Source organism: Physcomitrium patens, chromosome 2, assembly GCF_059467195.1.
Source record: "Physcomitrium patens ecotype Gransden chromosome 2, ASM5946719v1, whole genome shotgun sequence".
Taxonomy (NCBI): domain Eukaryota; kingdom Viridiplantae; phylum Streptophyta; class Bryopsida; order Funariales; family Funariaceae; genus Physcomitrium; species Physcomitrium patens.
The window spans coordinates 2,354,841-2,373,219 of record NC_143411.1 but is presented as its reverse complement, the minus strand read 5'-3'; the positions used below and the strand labels follow the sequence as shown (position 1 = coordinate 2,373,219).

Genomic DNA, 18,379 nt, shown 5'->3' with positions numbered 1-18,379 from the left:
CCTCGGGGTTTAGGGTTTAAGATCACTAGTCATCCAAGACCGTGGATGAGGGTCGTCCAGTTCTGGATATGGATGAATAGGTGTCGGGATTCTGTTCAGCATGGCACGAATTTCATACTAGCTGACGTGGACCAAGCAATTGTTATCCAAATCTAGAACATAAAAAGCACACAAGAAAATCGTTCATGGAGATAATCCATTGTAGATACTTAAGTCACATTTTAATAGGAAGTGTCACAATATGAAGATATGTTGAATCAAAATATTTGGAGAATGGAGAAGCCAATGGAAGGACACCAATATGTAATTTATCAAAGATTGTAATTTCCTTTGAAAATTGCAAGAAGATTCTTTTAATTATAGAAAGTTTTAATGAAGTGGCATAAGCAATAGATGGGAAGTATATAGATTCTATTTTCTCTCTATTTTTAGTAAAAAGTAAATTTGAGTGAAAATTGTTGTTTTGACTACTCTAATGAAGTTATGTATCATTGGTAAAGAAAAATTATAAAATCTACAGAATATTGGTTGTAGATGAGTAATATATTACAATGGTTAAAAAATAGTAATATATTGTAGTAAATCTTGCAATCAAGTTAGAAATTATATTGGAGAAATACTAAAATAAGACTAATTGAAGGCAAAATTTGATTCACAATTTCTTCTTCTATATCATTATTAGGACTTGCATTCAAATTAGATTGTACCTTAACATGAATATATTCTACAACATCCATAGTAGGTTGGTTTTTACTACTAAGTAATAAGTCTGAAAATTATTGAAGTAGATCATTAATCTCTCTTACAGGAGCAAGCACCAGAGCATTAGTATCATAATTTAAATCAGTTGTTCAAAATAAATCAATATATCTCTAACAATGGGATATAGTATTAGCTGAGATACTAATATGCTATGCTTTTACTATCATAGTAACTGCATTACACACATCAATTTGAGGCTCCACATTTGACATTGAAGTATCAATTGATCTTTGTGTAAAATCATTTTAATATTATGCTTTGAATGATGCTATAATATTGGCATTAATAGGTTGATAACAACTTGTATTTTTTGATGGCAAAAACTCCAAACTTATAATATTGATTTCTACTTCAATATTTATAATTTTGCAGCCTAAAAAATTATCAAGCAATGTTGATACTTTTTCTTTTTGTATAAGATGCATCTTCCATTCAAAGTTTATTTTTTTTTAAAATTGCTATTGTCATCCATGCTCCAGAATTTGCTATTCATAAAATTCATAAATTCTTAGGCTTTGTAACATTCATTACATTAAAAGCTCTTGGATGCAAATTTTTATTAATGAGAAAAGGAAGAAATTTAAAACTACTATCTATATTACGTGTTAGAACAATAGTAAGTCATTCTTTATGTTTTTTTTTTTTTTTTTATTGCTTAATTGATGAATTGCTAAAGATTGATTTGGCTCCAAATAATAAAACAATCTAATTTCATCCATATTATAAGTATCAATAAGATTATATTTTTGTATCAAATCTTTAATCTTAGCCATTTCCAATTGAATATGTTTTGATATATTTGTAAAGAAATTTTTACTATGTCTTGTATAAGATTTAATGTCATAATGCTTCTTAAAAGTTTTTAACTATTATTTCGTCACAGTCATACATATTTATTCTTTTAATTATCTAAATAATATGAATAGGTAGAAGTACATAAAAGTAGATAAATTTCATAATATCTTGTAGAAAAGCTTTTTAGAAGCTTTATAGATGCAGTTTCCTCTGTATATGTGTCCATAGGTGATTGATAGGTTGAAAACTTGGTCAACAAGTTAGCTACATGTTGCATGTGTTGGTAGCTTATAATACAAGTTAACTATGTAGCTCACATATAGGAAACTTCTCTTGCAAGTTAGATATGTATTATACAAGATGGACATGTGTTGGAGGTCTTATAGAGCATTGCCACATAGCTCCTAGTTATGTAGAATATATAAAGGCAAGAATAATGCCTTCTTTAAACTTGTCAATTCCTTTCTTGCTTCTTGTTTAGTTTCAAGAGTCTCTAAATTTTTAGTCTTTGGCAATAGACATCAAGTTGCTTCTTGAATAATATTTCTATTGAATAATATTTTTCCAATTATAAATTTCTACAATGCCCTATTAAAATAAATTATGATATTATATAGTAGTCTCATAAGAAAGTTTAATTTAAATTCTAACTCTATACCATCAATCACACACCAATTTAATACATCATTTCAATGATATAATTTATACAACGCCCTATTAAAATAATTACACTCCCACAAACTCAAATCCATAATTAAAATAAGCATAAAATAAATATTATAATAATAATGGATGAAAAATAAAATTGGTTTAAAAAATAAAATAAAAATCAAAATTCGACTTCAACTTAGCATTTACTTGAATAATTGGTCCATTCTAAGTCTGAATTTGAAAAATAAAACTCCAATCAAAGTTCTACTTTGGTAGATACAAGTGCCAAAAAAATAAAAATCAGCATTATTTTGAATTTTTTGCTGCCCATATCTATTGAAATACAAATCCGATTGGCCATGTTTTTGCACATTTGGACTTGTAATGGTCCAATTAGTCTAGAAAATATGTACCTTCAAGAAAATTTAGACAAAAGAAAACTTGTATACTAAATCATGTAAATAGAGATATGTAATTTATAATCCTAATTCACTAAAAATAAGAACAATGTACTTTGTTAAGTTCATCTTTATATTCAATCAATCAAATGCAAGGGTCTCTATAGTTTTGAATCTATTAGGTCATAGTGTAGAGACTTCAAGTCCTCCATTCAATTTATACATCTATTTTTATTATAATTTTTGGATGCAACTTTTTCACTACGTATAGAAGTGCATTGTAATCCCACTTGCAATAACAAGTGGACCTCTATGTCTCTAGTTGTTGCAAGTAGGTGAAAAGGTTTCCACTATTTCTATAAACAATGAACAAAAGATTTCTACTTGCAATGATTAAAAAGTCCACTTATGTTATCTATTCATTTTAACAAAATTAAATATATTTGATTAATAAACATGGAATCTAACTATTATCAAGTTACACTTAACACTGCAAGGATTATAGAAAGCTAACTATTAACAACTTAACTATTAGCCTTATAATTTTTACAAAGTATTAAAATATTAACTTATAAAGTGAAATAACTTAAATCAATGTAACCTTTATTGAGATTTGACTATATCTACTACATCAACAATAGACAAGCTTAAAAAAAAATAGACTTTGCCAATGATTGTAGGAATTAAAATTAAACCCACTTCAAACCCACTTCTTCTTTACTACTCAACCATGCATTACATATCTATATGCCAATACACAAACTTGCTTGACTAATTGATACTAAAACATAGTTGTAGATCTTGATAGAACAAGTTCTTTTATATAGTAACTATACAACTATATGTCATCTATTCTAATGACAATATAAGTGACCAATTTGTTTTATTTTTTGTATGAACATTACAAAATCCATAAAAGAATAACTACATTATTAGAAATAGAATGTCAATCATACTCCCTCTTCATTGATTGAAAATGTCTGCTCTTAATTTGTCTTTATTGTTAAGAACCATCTTCAATGTTCACAAGGTGTGAAAATTATTCTTAACTATCAAGTTTTGATTGGCTTGTACCTTATTGAACATTTTCCATCAATTATTTTTCCAAGCTTGACATTCTCTAATGTTGCCCTCACTTAGGTTGGTCATTTAAGTCAAGTGAGTGAAATAATTGCTCTGTGAGTAATCCATAATCTGAAACAATGGTACCTATTTTTGACGGTTTAGATTATTTCAATATTAAAAGCATGTTCATTGATTACAGTATTAACACAAAACTAATTAACCAGAATGAAGTGTTTGAGGGACGACATAAAAATGGAGCTTTGGTGACTCATGTTCTGAGGCTGGAATAGAAACATGGACAAGCCCTTTCCCGTTGTCAGTGGAAGAAAGGAAGCGTAGCAAATTCTTTCCAGGCACTATTTGGCGGTCTCTATGCTACGTGGACCAGCTCGCCTGCAGGAAGTTGTGGGGCATGCAGGCTCTGCCAAAGTTAGAAGTTCCACAGTATTGCCAACACTTCTTACTCCAAAAAAAGGGCAGGCGAGCAGGTGAAGGCGATCAGAAGGACCTCGGTGGCTTAACTGGATTAGGTCCACGACAAAGGGGATTAAAGCAATCCACACCTTGTGGAGAACGGCTTCGCCTACGTGGCTGTCCAAGCTGGCAGAGTTCTCTGCATTTCAGCCTCAGGAAAAAGCACTCATTGCAGACCTCCTTACACTGCAATTGCGTTACCGTCCATGTGAAATTAATGGAAAGTAACCGAATCCCATACAGACAGGTGTGAGGCGAAGACCGTCATATATATATATATAAATATAAATAAATATATTTTCATATTCTCGAAGTCATATGTTGTTTTGGCTTCTTAAACGGAAAATAGAAGCAAACGGAAAACATGCGTTCAATCCCAACCAGTGACACATGGTCACGAAAACCAACATAAGAAGTTATCCTTAACAAGTAGATATTTATTGACAATAAGTACTGTGATGAGGAAGAATACATAATATATTGCAGTGCATTTTAGATTTCAGGCTAATGGCATCACTTCGTATAGTTTTCTGCACATCTTAAAGGATCTGGCAAGTAGGCTTGAATCAGGCCCAGTGGAGGCAAATGGAAAATTTATGTAATCATATACAGGTACTGCAAATGGGCACCGAAACATGAGCTGGGAAGCTTAGCTTTCGGGAATCAGATCATTTGGTTTATGATTGAAGAACCAATATTATTTCTATGTACAATTGGAAACTCAGAGGCTTACATGAAATCTCTTCATGTTGCTGAGTTTTCTATAAACGCTAAGCTGCAAACATCCTCCCTCACCAGTCGGCCCAGACTTACGCCCACTCAGGCCCCGCCGGGGAAATGGTTTGCATGATACCGCCGAAAATTAAACTGAGATGCGCGCCATTAATACCACTTTTGCACTGCATAGGGGTTTTCTGAAGTTGAAATAGTGATAGAAATAGTGCGGTAAAGCTGCTCCAGAGTGTGCAAGGTGCAAACCTCCTAGCGAAAACGCTGTGGAAAAACGAGCATGAGATGTCTATTCATCTCTGCCGCACGCTAGCCTCGCCCTCCGAGGTTCCTCTCGTGTTTTGTTACGCTAGCGAACGGCTGCCGTCATACTACACATATAGAACGCGTATGGCAGCGGAAAATAGTTACAATTGTCGACTGTCATGCTTTCATGTGGAGGAGACCTTGGTGGTGAAATTGCGACTCATCGCCATGACGAGGCTGCCCACATACGACCCGCCCGCGACCTTCACATCATCGTCTGCAGTCTGACAATCCCAGAACTCGTCATCAACATCCTCTTCCTCGCCTTCGAGAGCGGTGTCGATGTCCCACCATCTGTCATCTGGAGAAATATCCTGTTTCAGATCACATGCAACTCGATTCAGACTGGTCGCTCCGAGCATCCTCACGTCGTAGGCCGAGAGGGACCCAACTTCGTCGTTCACGTACAGCTCCGGGCCCTGCAAACGAATACCATAGACGGTGCTTGCAAGGTTCAAATTCATTGAGAGTTGTCTGCTGCTGGACCGACTATCCCAAAGCGAGACAGAGTAACCTGGAGTGGCAACGGCAGGCCCTCCTGACGAAACAATACATGTACACAGTTAGTTGAAATGGCTAAAACAATAGAATTGCCCTGGAAATTTGAAAGTGGGTTGTGACTAAGAACTTACCTGTGAAAATAGTCTTCGGTAAAGTTCCCCTGTCTAAGTGAATCGCTTGCACGGATTGATTTGTTTCGCAACATTTCTCTTCCGTTGAAACCTCCAGATTTACAATGCTAAACGTTCCATTTTTCCTGCTCACGGCCGCGACTTTGGACACCAAATCGGCATCAAAACCCGTCACCATGTTCGCGCCACCGCAACCCTTTGACAAATGCAAGCTTTTCACCAAACATTTGGTCTCACTGTCCCATATCCTAACAACGTCGTCCCTGAGGGTAACAAGGCTAGAGCCTTTCGTTGAGACTGGGGTTAAAGGTGACGACCAGAACTCGCTGACTGATGAAGATTTCTTCGCGCCGCGCACGACAGCATCACGGACTCTGAGTTTCCAGAGAGGATCCCATTCGTGAGAAAAGACTGTGTTCTTTACAGCAGTTGTCGGAGATGGAGTATCTGTGCAGACTAATGGCCTAGAAATAGGTTGCATCCAAACGGGCAAGAGCGAATCGACTCCATAAACCGTGGGAAATGCGTCTCTCCTGATACCCTCGCGCCGTGACGACTCTGAGGTCTCAGCATCATTGGGTTGCGAATTAGAGAGAAGGGCAAGGTGATAGACTCGGCTTTTCTCAAAGTCCTGCGATGACGTGCGTCGCGATCTAATTGTCATCTCCGGGGCAATGCGTACAGTTGAAGGCTGTGGTCGCGGGTGGTGGATTAGAGGTGACGTCTTTCCAAAAATGAAAACCATCTCAGCAGTTTTCGACTGCTCGTCGGAGGAGCTCGACGCGTCTTTGCTGCAGGAATCAGACGTACGACTCAGAATTTCCTCGTCAAATATCCTGATGTCCGACAGAGAGGAGAAAGATTGCACGCGGACGCAAACATGGCCTGGTTTCGATCCCCACGTCCAACCCACACTCACCACGCTCACTCTCAACATCGACAGCATGGCCAACACAAGCGTCGCAACCACCGCAACCCATAGAAACTCCTGTCCTCGGAAATTGATCGACCCAAACCCAAGCCCAAGGCCGGGATTCTGCATCACCACTCCCCTCACCAGCACGTCGACATTCTCCATGGCCCTAATTCCAATAACCTTTCAAACGATTCCAAATCCAGAAAAATAAATAAATAAATCTAATACTCAACCTGGAAGCATGCTCTCCTATCTAGCAAGCGCTAAGACTACAGCGTTGAAACCCAGAAGCTACGGAACTCAAATTCGGATGACAGTTTCTAGAACCTGCAGTTACAATTGCTCTGAGGCAGGCTGGCTGCGCGGAGGGGAGGAAAAGGGAAGATGTTGAAGAGGTAGAAGAGACACGGGAGAGGAAGTAGCGAGCGAACGAGGGCATTTGTAGCAAGCGGGGTCCGCCGATAGCAGGCGGTTGAGATGGTTGAGGATGGATGCTGCGCTGATCTGGGCTGCAAGTGAAAATGAAAAACAATATATTTAATAGTTGATGGATTCGTGGTGGGACAATCTGCCGCGGCGCGGAAAGCCACTGCCGCAGAATGGACGGAAAGGCTGATGCTCGGCAGATGCAGTGTCAGAGAATTGCCGTCATCCGCCTCGTTGCGTCTGCAAAGGAGTTGGTGATCGACCCATGTACTTTTCGGATTTACCGCAAAACTGGAGATAAATTTTGTTGATAAACTTGGACAGAATCCCTGAAGCCAATTGCTCCAGCTCGATTGGGTTTAGGTTTAGTGGCCCGCTTTTACAATGTTTTGAACGTCACGACATTCTTTAGCTTGTGTGAAAAGTGGCCTCATTCCTTCTATTATTATGCCAAGGTAAGATAAGATTATATACCCACTTTTGAATATGTGCACCTGCGCGATCTTAAGGGAGATATGGGTACATAGTAGTTCTTACTATATTGTAACTGAGAATTCAAAAAATGTAATAGTTGCCGCTGTTGATGATGAAACCAAACCTGTTTCAAAAACACTAAATATACTAGAATAAGGTTCCTATTCCGCATGCATAATTTGAGTTTAATTTGTGGTGTTTTGTCTTCGCACGTTCACCAAAAGGAAAACACACATTAACACGATTCTAATTATTTTACTATTTAATTCAACCCCGGTCGAGATGACCATCATTTGATGCTGATTCATTTCGTACCATCAAAAGTTTACAAACAATATATTACCAAACCATGAATCGGTAAACCACTACACCTCAAACCTGTGCCAAACACACACTCGTGTACATATATATATATATATAGTTTCAGCCATTGCTACTGAGGTAGCTTCGCCTACTTCAAGAAAGCCGACATGGATGAATTTCCTCAGAATTCCAGCGCTGAAAGACACGCCACCACACGCCAATCCCAGGTTTAAGATAAATGTAGGCAAAGCTCCCACCTGCAATTCACAAGAGGCAATCCACCACCAGTCAACCACTTCGGCACCCAGCAGCAATTTTCGGTCGCCACCTACGGCGAACATATTCCATCAACACAAGCTCCAACTAATCAATAGCGAGAATCCACCACCACCACCATCACGACCATCACCACCACTTCAGTACCCCGTGCCGGAGGAAGCAAAATATGCGGGAAAGGGGAATCGAAGGCGGAGGTGGGAATTGTGCGGCGGCATATCTCACAGCATGCCGGGCAGGACCAGCAGCGATTTCCCCAAGGCGTGCAGAATTCCCAGGCTAAGATCGGATGAGCATCAGGCAATGTGCGGGGATGGACATTCCACGGCATCTCCGAGGATTCGAGGGTAGATTCTTCCTCTTCCTCTTCTCGCAAAATTCATCGGAAAACGAATCCTCGTGTGTGCGCCATTTGTTATTTCCTTTGCGTCGGCTTTCCTGCGTCTCTTGCTCGCTTGCGGCCTGCCATGAGGGGAACGTGCCGCGGGAACAAGTCGGAACATGCTTTGGGAACAAGAGCGAACAGGTGGGGACAAGTGAGTGGTGTGCAGATCGCCATACATCTTCTGACACGTGGCATCGGACACACGTAGGGAGTTTGGCAATATTGGTCTTCGTTGACGACGTGGGGATCAGGATGAGGGATTGAGAACGCATGTGGGAACGCGATGGAGGGGCGTCACTTGTCTGTGCCCATGTTAGGAACGTCCTTCAGTCGGATTCTGACACTGTTTGGATAATGATACAATTACTGTGGTTGCATTGCAAACCTAATACATTATTATTATTATTATTATTGTTATGATTTTATTTGTTTGTTTCGTTATATTTTGACACTAGCGGGTTGTAAATAATGCATTTCTGTTAGTGTGAGTGGTTACAATAAGGGAATACATGGCGCTAACATCCCGGGCAGGCTCGAAAGCATTTCTGCTTATCTACCTCAATCCTTTTAGTGTCAGTTAGCTGATCTACCTCCACGGATTATTAGTGTGTTCAGTGGGACCTTAGAATTCTAGCGGATATTTTTTATGTTTACTTTGACAAATAATATCGTTTTATCCATCCACAACCTATTTAAATTCTTTGTGTTTGTCTAGGTGGTTTCCCATATCGTTCTCATATCATCCATTTCCATCCTCATTCTATGTCCCTAGTCTCTCATCCTTTATTTCAAGCCTCCCGTCTCCATTCCACATCCTCCATCTCTTGTTTCCAACCTTAACCTCCCACACTCATCTCTTGTTTGAGAATTATGTGTGTCATTATTATGTATTTTGGGATTTTTTTCTTATTAACAATCAAAGTATATATTTCAAACTCCTTTCTAATCATCTTTGATTATTTAAAAATATATATTTAAAATAGTGATATTTAATTCAAATAATACCTGATTTAAAAATAAAAGAACATAGATTATTTATAAATTAAATTAAATTAAATATAAGTGAATATGAGAGCAAAATTCTAACTTTATTTATAAAAATACTTAATTTTTATGTTTTTAAATATGAAATATTATATTATAATAATCTCGTCATATATAAATAAACAATTTAAATATATACTATATTATGAAATAATCGAAGTAATAAAGGATCAATACATTTATATATAATACTTACCAAAATTTGTAGGTTATAGCAAATTTCAAGTAAATAAATGAATAGATTATTAATCATTAGTTGTAACACATGATGTAGCATTGGGTGTCAAATCCTATCAGATGTATATAATTTAGTTTGGTTTAGTGGTTTTTCTATCTATTTAGTTTTTTTCTATTAGTTGATTTTGTTAAGTTTAACTAATTTTTGAATATTTAGGTGGAAAAATCCCTTGACTTGGTATTCTTCTGAAATCAAGTCTTATGAGTGGTTTTTGACAAAGAGAAAGCTTGTTGTAAGGATTTTATTTGGCTATTTTTATGAACTATTTAATAAAGTTTTAAATTTTTTCTTCCACTCACACTTGCACTTTTAGATTCTTCCCTTGTAGTTTGAGAGATAACTTTACTTACTTGTATGGAGATTCTTCTTCTTTTCTTAAAATTGTGCTGGTTGTGCATTTGTATTTGGTTTAGATTACATACTTTGTAATTGGTTTACAACACTTGATGTATTATATATAATAGTCTTTGTTTATACAACAACTTATTAATATTTGGTGATAAATTTTAAAAATTATAGTGTTTTACTATGTAATTTAGCTTCCTCTTAATATAACAATAAATCAATTGTGTACCTCTATCAGCATAAGGAATTTTTATAATACCTTAGCCCTTCAAGAAAGGTCAACTTTTTCTACAAGATAATTAATTTTCTTTGCCTCTTGTAATTCTTGTATTAAATTTTATTCTTAAAATTTGTATTGATAATGCTTCATTTTTAGAATTGTTATTAGCATTAGCTTTTAGTTTTAATTTGTATGCATCTATTATAAGTCTTAACAAAATCTTTTCAAAAACTTAGAAATTAATAAATTGATATTAAACTAAATACTAAACTATCAAAAGAGATATACAAACTATTCAAAAATAATTTGTATAAGAGTTTTGGCTAGATTTGTTTTATTAAGTGTAGCCATTTGATTTTTAATCTCACAAGTTGTCTTTAAAAACTCTTCCTTATAAGTAAAATTTTAAAATTTTAAAATTGATAATTTGTAGTTGAATACTATAGTAAGATCTTCACTTTTATATTTGTCTTTTAATTTTTTTTTTTATGTGTTTGTTGATTTGTCATATTCTATTACCATATCTATTAAATAGTTTTTTATAACAAAAGTAAGTATTTTCATTGCCTTTGTGTTTATATCATGTATTAGAGTTTCTTACAATAAGAATCTATTGTATAAATATGGATATATTTTTAATATGAGTTTCTCAATGGTGAACTTCCATACATTTTTTGTTAACAAAAAAATCTTAATCTTTAAGCTCTAAACATGGAAATTATCATCATTGACGAGTTTGTTGGTCAATGTGTAAAGAATCATTGGAGCTTATGTCAAGGACAAAAACTTAATGAATGTAAGTAAATAAGTGAGATGTTTTTCAAAGAAAGATAATAAAAAGAAATCAAGTGAATATTTATATTCAAATAGAAATTGGAATAGCTATTGCTAAAAGATAAGAAAATTAGAGAGCCTTAAAATTTGACTAGAAGCAAGAAAGGAATTGACAAGAGTGAGAAAAGACTTATTCTTACCTCTATATATACTATCTAACTAGCTACGTGGTGATACACTATAAGATCTCTAATACATATTCAATTCACATGACATATGTCTAACTTGCAAGCAAAGTTTTCTATATGTGTACTACATGTATAACTTGTACTGCAAGTTATTAATAAGTGGAACATGTGGCAAACTTATTGGCCAAGTTTTCAAACTATCAATTATGTATAGACATTTATATAAGCAAAGCTATCCCTATGAAGTTTTTTTTATAAGATATTATCAAATTTATCTACTTTATTTTATTTCTATCTATTCATATTATCTAGATAATTATTGAAGTAAATATGTATGTTTGTGATAGTTCAACATAGTTGCTTCTCTATTACGTTCTCTTAGCAAATAAAATACTCAATACAATATATTTCTTCTACTCTATAGAAAAAAAATTGTGACACTTGTAGATTCTCCAAGCCTTACTTTGATACCATGTAAGATTTATATAATCAAGAAAGTGATTTTATTTGCATTTTAGAGTTTAATATATACATTCAAACAAGAATTATTTAATCAATTCAAATCAATATTTTATTCTAAAATCTATTTGAAAGTTTACCTCAACTTAAGAATGTGCCTAATGTATACCCTATCCATGTTGAAAATTGGCAGGTATTGAGTTCATCCTTGTACATCTAGAATATTAGTCTTGTATCGGCCATGTATTATGATGGAAACTCTAAGTGCTCTTTTTCACCAACACCATGATATGCAATGCCCTTTCTGTCACAATGGTTTATAAATTAGGTCCTCAATTTAAAGAGCTAGTATCAATCGAGCTATTGGACTAGTCTTTACTCGCCTACTCAGATCTTTGGGATTCTTTTTGAGTGTTGACTATAGTAGTCACTTGAGTTTCTCAGTGGTTTGTAGATTGTTGAGAATGTTTAGAAAGACACAAGAGTAGTAGTAAGTAATATACATACATACACAAGAAAGTTTCTAAGGAGAGAGAAAGCTTCATACACAAGTCTATTGATATGGTTGTGTCACATATACAAAAGAAAAAGGGGAGAGAATAAACAGTTCTTCTCCACTACATTCCAAATATTATAGCTATAGTATTTATTGTACACTACAATAAATATTATGGAGAGCGCCGGCTACATTTAATGCTCTCAATACTCCTCCTCGCTCATTATAATATTTATATAATATAAAATTTATATAGAATAATAATCTATACTTTTCTGTAATCTTGCAAGATCAACAATTGTTGCCTCATTGAAACCTTATTAAGGAAAATCTTTTTGTATTTAAAGGCAAAACCATAGATGAAGGAAAAAGAGTACAACATCATTTTCTTTAATTATTTAAAAAATTCATTAACTTTCTTATTCAAGAAAAGTAATTTGTCGCATACCAATGCCATGGTTGCACAATGGGAGAGCTTTGGTGAAGAGATCAATAAGGTTATTTGCAGATTCTATTTTTTTAATTATAAGTGCTTGATCAATAATCAAGTCATGAATATAACTAAAATACTTTGGATCAATATGCTTCGTCATGTCACCTATAATGAAACCAACTTGCATCTGTACAATATAAGCTTTATTATCTTCATTCAAGATAGTTGAAAAATCATCATATGAAAATCCACAAGTTTTTTGAATGAATTTATCAATTAATCACAACCAAATACATTCTCAAGATGCTTTATATAAGGCAATAATTTCTGCATGGTTAGATGTAGTTGCAGTTATTGTTTCACTGATTTCTATGATATTGCAGCTTCATGTCTTAAAAATACATATCTTGTTTGAGATTTAGCTGTTGCAATATCAGATTTATATCCCACATTACAATATCCAACTAATTTTGGATCTGTAGATTGTATGTAGTATAATCCAAAGTCTTCAATATCTTTTAAATAACGTAATAAATATTTGATACCATTTTAATATTGTAGTATTGAATGTGCATTATGTCTTGCAAGAACATCAACTACAAATGCAATATTTGGTCTTATAGATGTAGCCAAATATAAAAGTGCTCCAACCGCTGTGAGGTATGGATATTGATCTTCCAATATTTCCTCTTCCTCCTCGCATGGACGATATGGATTATGTTCATCATGACCACATCTCACCATTAGTAAGGACAATAGATAAGCATCAATCATATTGAATTTCCGCAAGATTCATCTAATATACATTAGTTGGTAGAAAAAAATACTACCATATGTGAGATGCATAATCTAAAGACCAATGCAAAATGTTATTTTTCCAAGCATTTTCATCTCAAAGTCATGTATAAGTAGGTTAGTAGCTACAATACATGTAAATTTAGTGTCCATTAGGTTAAGATCATTAACATATACAACGATGATCACAAAACCAATTTTAACTTGTTTAATAAACAAAGAAGGAATTAGTGGATTACTTACAAACATATGTGTAATTAAATAATCTTAAAGAGGTTGATATTACATGCGTCTGAATTATTTTAAACCATACAAGGCCTTACATAATTTAATACTATGATATTATCTTAGAGCAAGTCCATTTGGAATTTCCATTTCTAAGCCAGGTGGAACTTTCATATAAATATTTGCATCAAGAGAACCATATAGATATGTAGTTACTACATCCATCACATGCATCCAAAGGGTAGGATGAATTACCATTCCAATAATATATCGAAATATAATTGAATCTATGATTGGAGAATATGTAGATTTATAATCAATGTCAGATCGTTCAGTAAATCCTTGAGCAATAAGACAAGCTTTATAGTGGATTATTTGACCTTGAGCATCTTGCTTGCATATTAATACCATCTTATATCCGACAGGACAAGATATAAGAGTGTTTATAATTAGATCAAAGACTTTCTTCTTACGTAAAGAAGAATACTCCTTCTTAATAGCAGTTTTTCATTTTGACCAATCAGAGTGATGCATCACTTCCTCGATAGTTTGAGGTTCAGGATCATCTTCCTCACAAAAAAGGGCTTCTATAATCATACATGCAAATGATTCATCTACTGTAATAGATGGTCTGTTCCAAATATCATCTGTAGCACAATACAAAATAGATAATTCTTTACTCAACTTGTTCTTATTCCTTCCAATTCCAAGATTGTTTTTTATGGGAATTGAAGGTACATCATACATGGATATATCATCATGAATTAGTGGTCCTGCAGGTTGAGTGGCAATTTCTTGAGAAATAATACTAGAATTAGTCAATATTATAGCTTTCTTTTTATGTAGTTGCTTATCTAGTCCACAAGTTCTTTTAGTTGTTGTTGTTATAACTTGAGGTATTGTAATGAGTGGTACTACAATTTGAGCAGGTGCATTCTAAGACTCATTGATAGGAATTCTTGTAATTCTAACTACATCATTGAAGCCATCAAGTGTTTGATCTGTGATCCATTTTAGATGTAAAATCTTAGCAACTTTAGTTTCAGCCAAAGATGTCTAAGGATTGGGATTCATTGTAAATATTTTCGATGCTTCAAATACAAGTATTTTATTTCTTTGTTGATTGGATACTCCTCTTTGAAGAGATGGGAATACATTCTCTTTTAAATGACAATTTTGCAAATGTACATGTAATAATGTGCCAATTGATGAATCAATAATACGAATAATGCTTGGTGAATCTAAACCAACATATATGCCTTCTTATCGATGAGCTCCAATGGTATGCTGTTGAGGTTTTGATACTGGAATCCAAATATGGCAACTAAATACGCGTAAGTGAGATATTTTTGAAACACGACCCAAAATGAGCTCATGTGGTGAAACAATTTCAAGAGAAGTAGGACGGATGCATATTAATCTTATAGCATGTAAAATTGCATGACCCCATATAGATGCATGTAAATTTGCATGAAGGAAGAGTGGCCAGATAATCAATTGTATATGCTTTGTAAATGACTCTACAAGTCTATTTTGAGCATATTCATATCGAACACAATATGTCAACTCAATTCATATTGCAGTACAATAGTCTTCAAAAGACTTTGATGCAAATTCTTTTGCATTATCCATACGCAATGTTTTTATATGATAATAAGGAAAATTTGCCCAAAAACGAATAAGCATAGATATAAGATTGGCAAATACTATGTTTTGAGTTGATAATAATGAAACATGTGATTGTTTACGTGATGCATCAACAAGGACCAAAAAATAATGAAATGGTCTCGATATTGGATTAATAGGACCACAAATATCACTATGCAATCTTTTAAGCATTGGTGGTAATTCTTGTAGGAGTTTTCAAATTGAAGGCCAAGTAATCATCTTACTTTAGACACATGCACAATATAATTATATAGAGTCTACATCCGCAAGCTTTAAATTGTGTCCAATTATACATGGAATGATCTTTCTAAATAATGTAGATCTTAGATGTTCGAATTGTCCATACCAGAGAGAAGCACGACTCTCTGTCATAGATGATGCAAAATTAAATATAATAGGAGGATGAATTGCAATTTGATATAAACCATTTTCTATAGCAAAAGCTTCTTCAATAATTTTATAATTCTTTGTAAGAACCAAAATCTCTTTTCTATTTAAAATGGTAGTCAAGAGGTGATAACTATTGATACGTATATCTTGATAGTTAATTAGACTCCAAGATGCTGAGGGTGAAAATATTACATGTTTATATTTTATGATGGAACCCGTATGTAATTTTACCATTGCTATGCCCTCTTGGAAAAAAAACGCATTTGCTCTAGCCATGGTCATCATATTTTTAGTTTGCCAAGTTGAAGATTTTTCAATAAAAAGTCATCTATCCTACATGATAGTATGTGTTGTTGCAGAATCAATGAGCACATCATTTGATTCATCATTAGAGGTTTTGTCATTCATATAAGTCTTTAAGTTATCAGCACCAATTGAATCCATGGATGTACCCATGGTATGAACTTCATGAGCCTCAACTCGTAGTTCCTTATTTTCTTGGAAAATTTTAATAAAGTATTTTGAAGTACTGCACACATGTGCTAAATATCCAATCATTTCATATTTATGGCAAGAATACATCTTTGATTTTTTTTTTTACTATAATTAATAGTAGAACATTTATTCTTTCCATATAGATAGAAATGGTCATGACTATGACTACCCTAATACTTATAAGTACATTTTTCCATGTTTATATAATTTTTTCTTAGACTTTGAAATATTAAGTGCATGAGATTCCAAAACTATGGTTCCAATAGGATGAGCTTCCACATTGCACAAGAGTAGCTTATTTTGTTTCTTTGCAAGAAGTAGATATGATATGAGATTAGAATGACTCTAAAATTTCATGTTCCTGTATTGTTGTGCAAGCTCAGCAGATATAAGAGGAAATGTAGAGAGAATTTTTTTTCAATCATTTCTTCTTTAGAGATGCTTCATGTACATAATTATAATTATGAGACAATACTATACATTTTACTATTGATAGCATTTAAATTTGGAAAATCTAAGATACATATATGTGTCCAATTATGACATGCACGTGGAAGGAAAATGGTCTTTTGATGATCAAACCTAGATTTAAGGTTCTTCCAAAGTTCTGCAAGATCTTCTATTTTCAATTATTGATGTTGTAATGCAGGTATAAGATGACGACGAAGGAGAAGAAGTGCTTTCCAACAGATAGCAGAAGGAATAGAAATACTTATTGTAGGAGATTCTTCAAACATAATGATATCCGAGAGTTATTCTGCAACTAAATTTGTTTTTGTCATTTTTGCCTATAATAGATAATTGTTTCCATCCACAGTCAATGATGGAAATAAAAGAGTTTGAAAATATTGGGATGCTTTGGTAATAATTGGAACCATTATAGAAGCAGTTGAAGAAGTTGAAGCACTTATTGTAAATAAATCTATAAAGAAAATACAAGATCAAATAGAAAAGTTGAGTAAAATATACCTTAAAATATAAAGTCAAATAAAATAATAAACTTGAACTTGAAATCAAAAATATTGATTAATTAATTTATTATTATTATTTTTTAAACAAGGTTGTGGATTGTGGTAGCAACAGGATGGCGGCGGCAAGGCAATAGTGGTAGCAGCAATGGCAGCAAGATGGTGGTGGCGTCAATGATAGTCAACGGCATGGTCGATGGCAGTTAGGAGTTAGTGGCAATGGCAGTCAACGACGGGGTTGGCGGCAGTTGGCAACCACAGTCAACAGCGAGGTTGGTGGCTATTTGATGGCAATAGGCGATCGACAATGGTGGCAAGGTGGTATCAATGGTAGAATTAGTGGCAAGCAGCAGGGGCTGTTAGGCGGCTAGTATGGGGCGTAGTAGGGAAGCTAGGTTGGAACAAGTATTCTAAGTAAGCAGGGCACAAAGTAAAGCAAGCAGCTAGAGTATGAGGGGCCAACAAGAAGTGCAGTAAGATCATGAGTCAGATAAGGAGCAAGAGTAGCAACAAGTTTGAAGAGTCAAGACTAGAGCAAAAAAAATGCGATAGTATGTAGAAGAGAGTCATGCTGATAACGTGTTGAGAATGTTTAGAAAGACACAAGAGTAGTTGTAAGTAATATACACACATACACAAGAGAGTTTCTAAGGAGAGAGAGAGAGCTTCACACACAGGTCTATTGATCTGGTTGTGTCACGTATACAAAAAGAAAAGGGGAGAGGATAAACAGTTCTTCTCCACTACATTTCAAATATTATAGCTATAGTATTTACTGTAGACTATAGTAAATATTATGGAGAGCCCCGGCTACATTTAATACTCTCAACATGGATGAACTTTTGTGTGGTGTAGACTACAATAAATATTATGGAGAGTGCCGCCTACATTTGGTGTATGTCATTTAATACTCTCAACATGGATGAACTTTTGTGTGGTGTAGACTACAATAAATATTATGGAGAGTGCCGCCTACATTTGGTGTATGTGTTCACTACTTTTGAGAAAAACTTGAATCATTCGGAAGTTATCAAATGTTTTGACAACGT

General features: G+C 34.3%; 1 protein-coding gene across 1 annotated transcript; it reads right to left on the bottom strand.

Moving 5' to 3' along the window:
* Positions 1 to 4,701: 4,701 nt before the first annotated feature.
* On the bottom strand, positions 4,702 to 7,218 carry LOC112279156 (uncharacterized). Its single transcript, XM_024513309.3, has 2 exons — positions 5,813 to 7,218; positions 4,702 to 5,718 (listed from the first exon to the last, which is right to left on the bottom strand). The coding sequence occupies exons 1-2, from the start codon at positions 6,888 to 6,890 to the stop codon at positions 5,306 to 5,308; spliced, it is 1,491 nt and encodes a 496-aa protein (XP_024369077.1). The 5' UTR covers positions 6,891 to 7,218; the 3' UTR covers positions 4,702 to 5,305.
* Between the last annotated feature and the right edge of the window lie 11,161 nt (positions 7,219 to 18,379).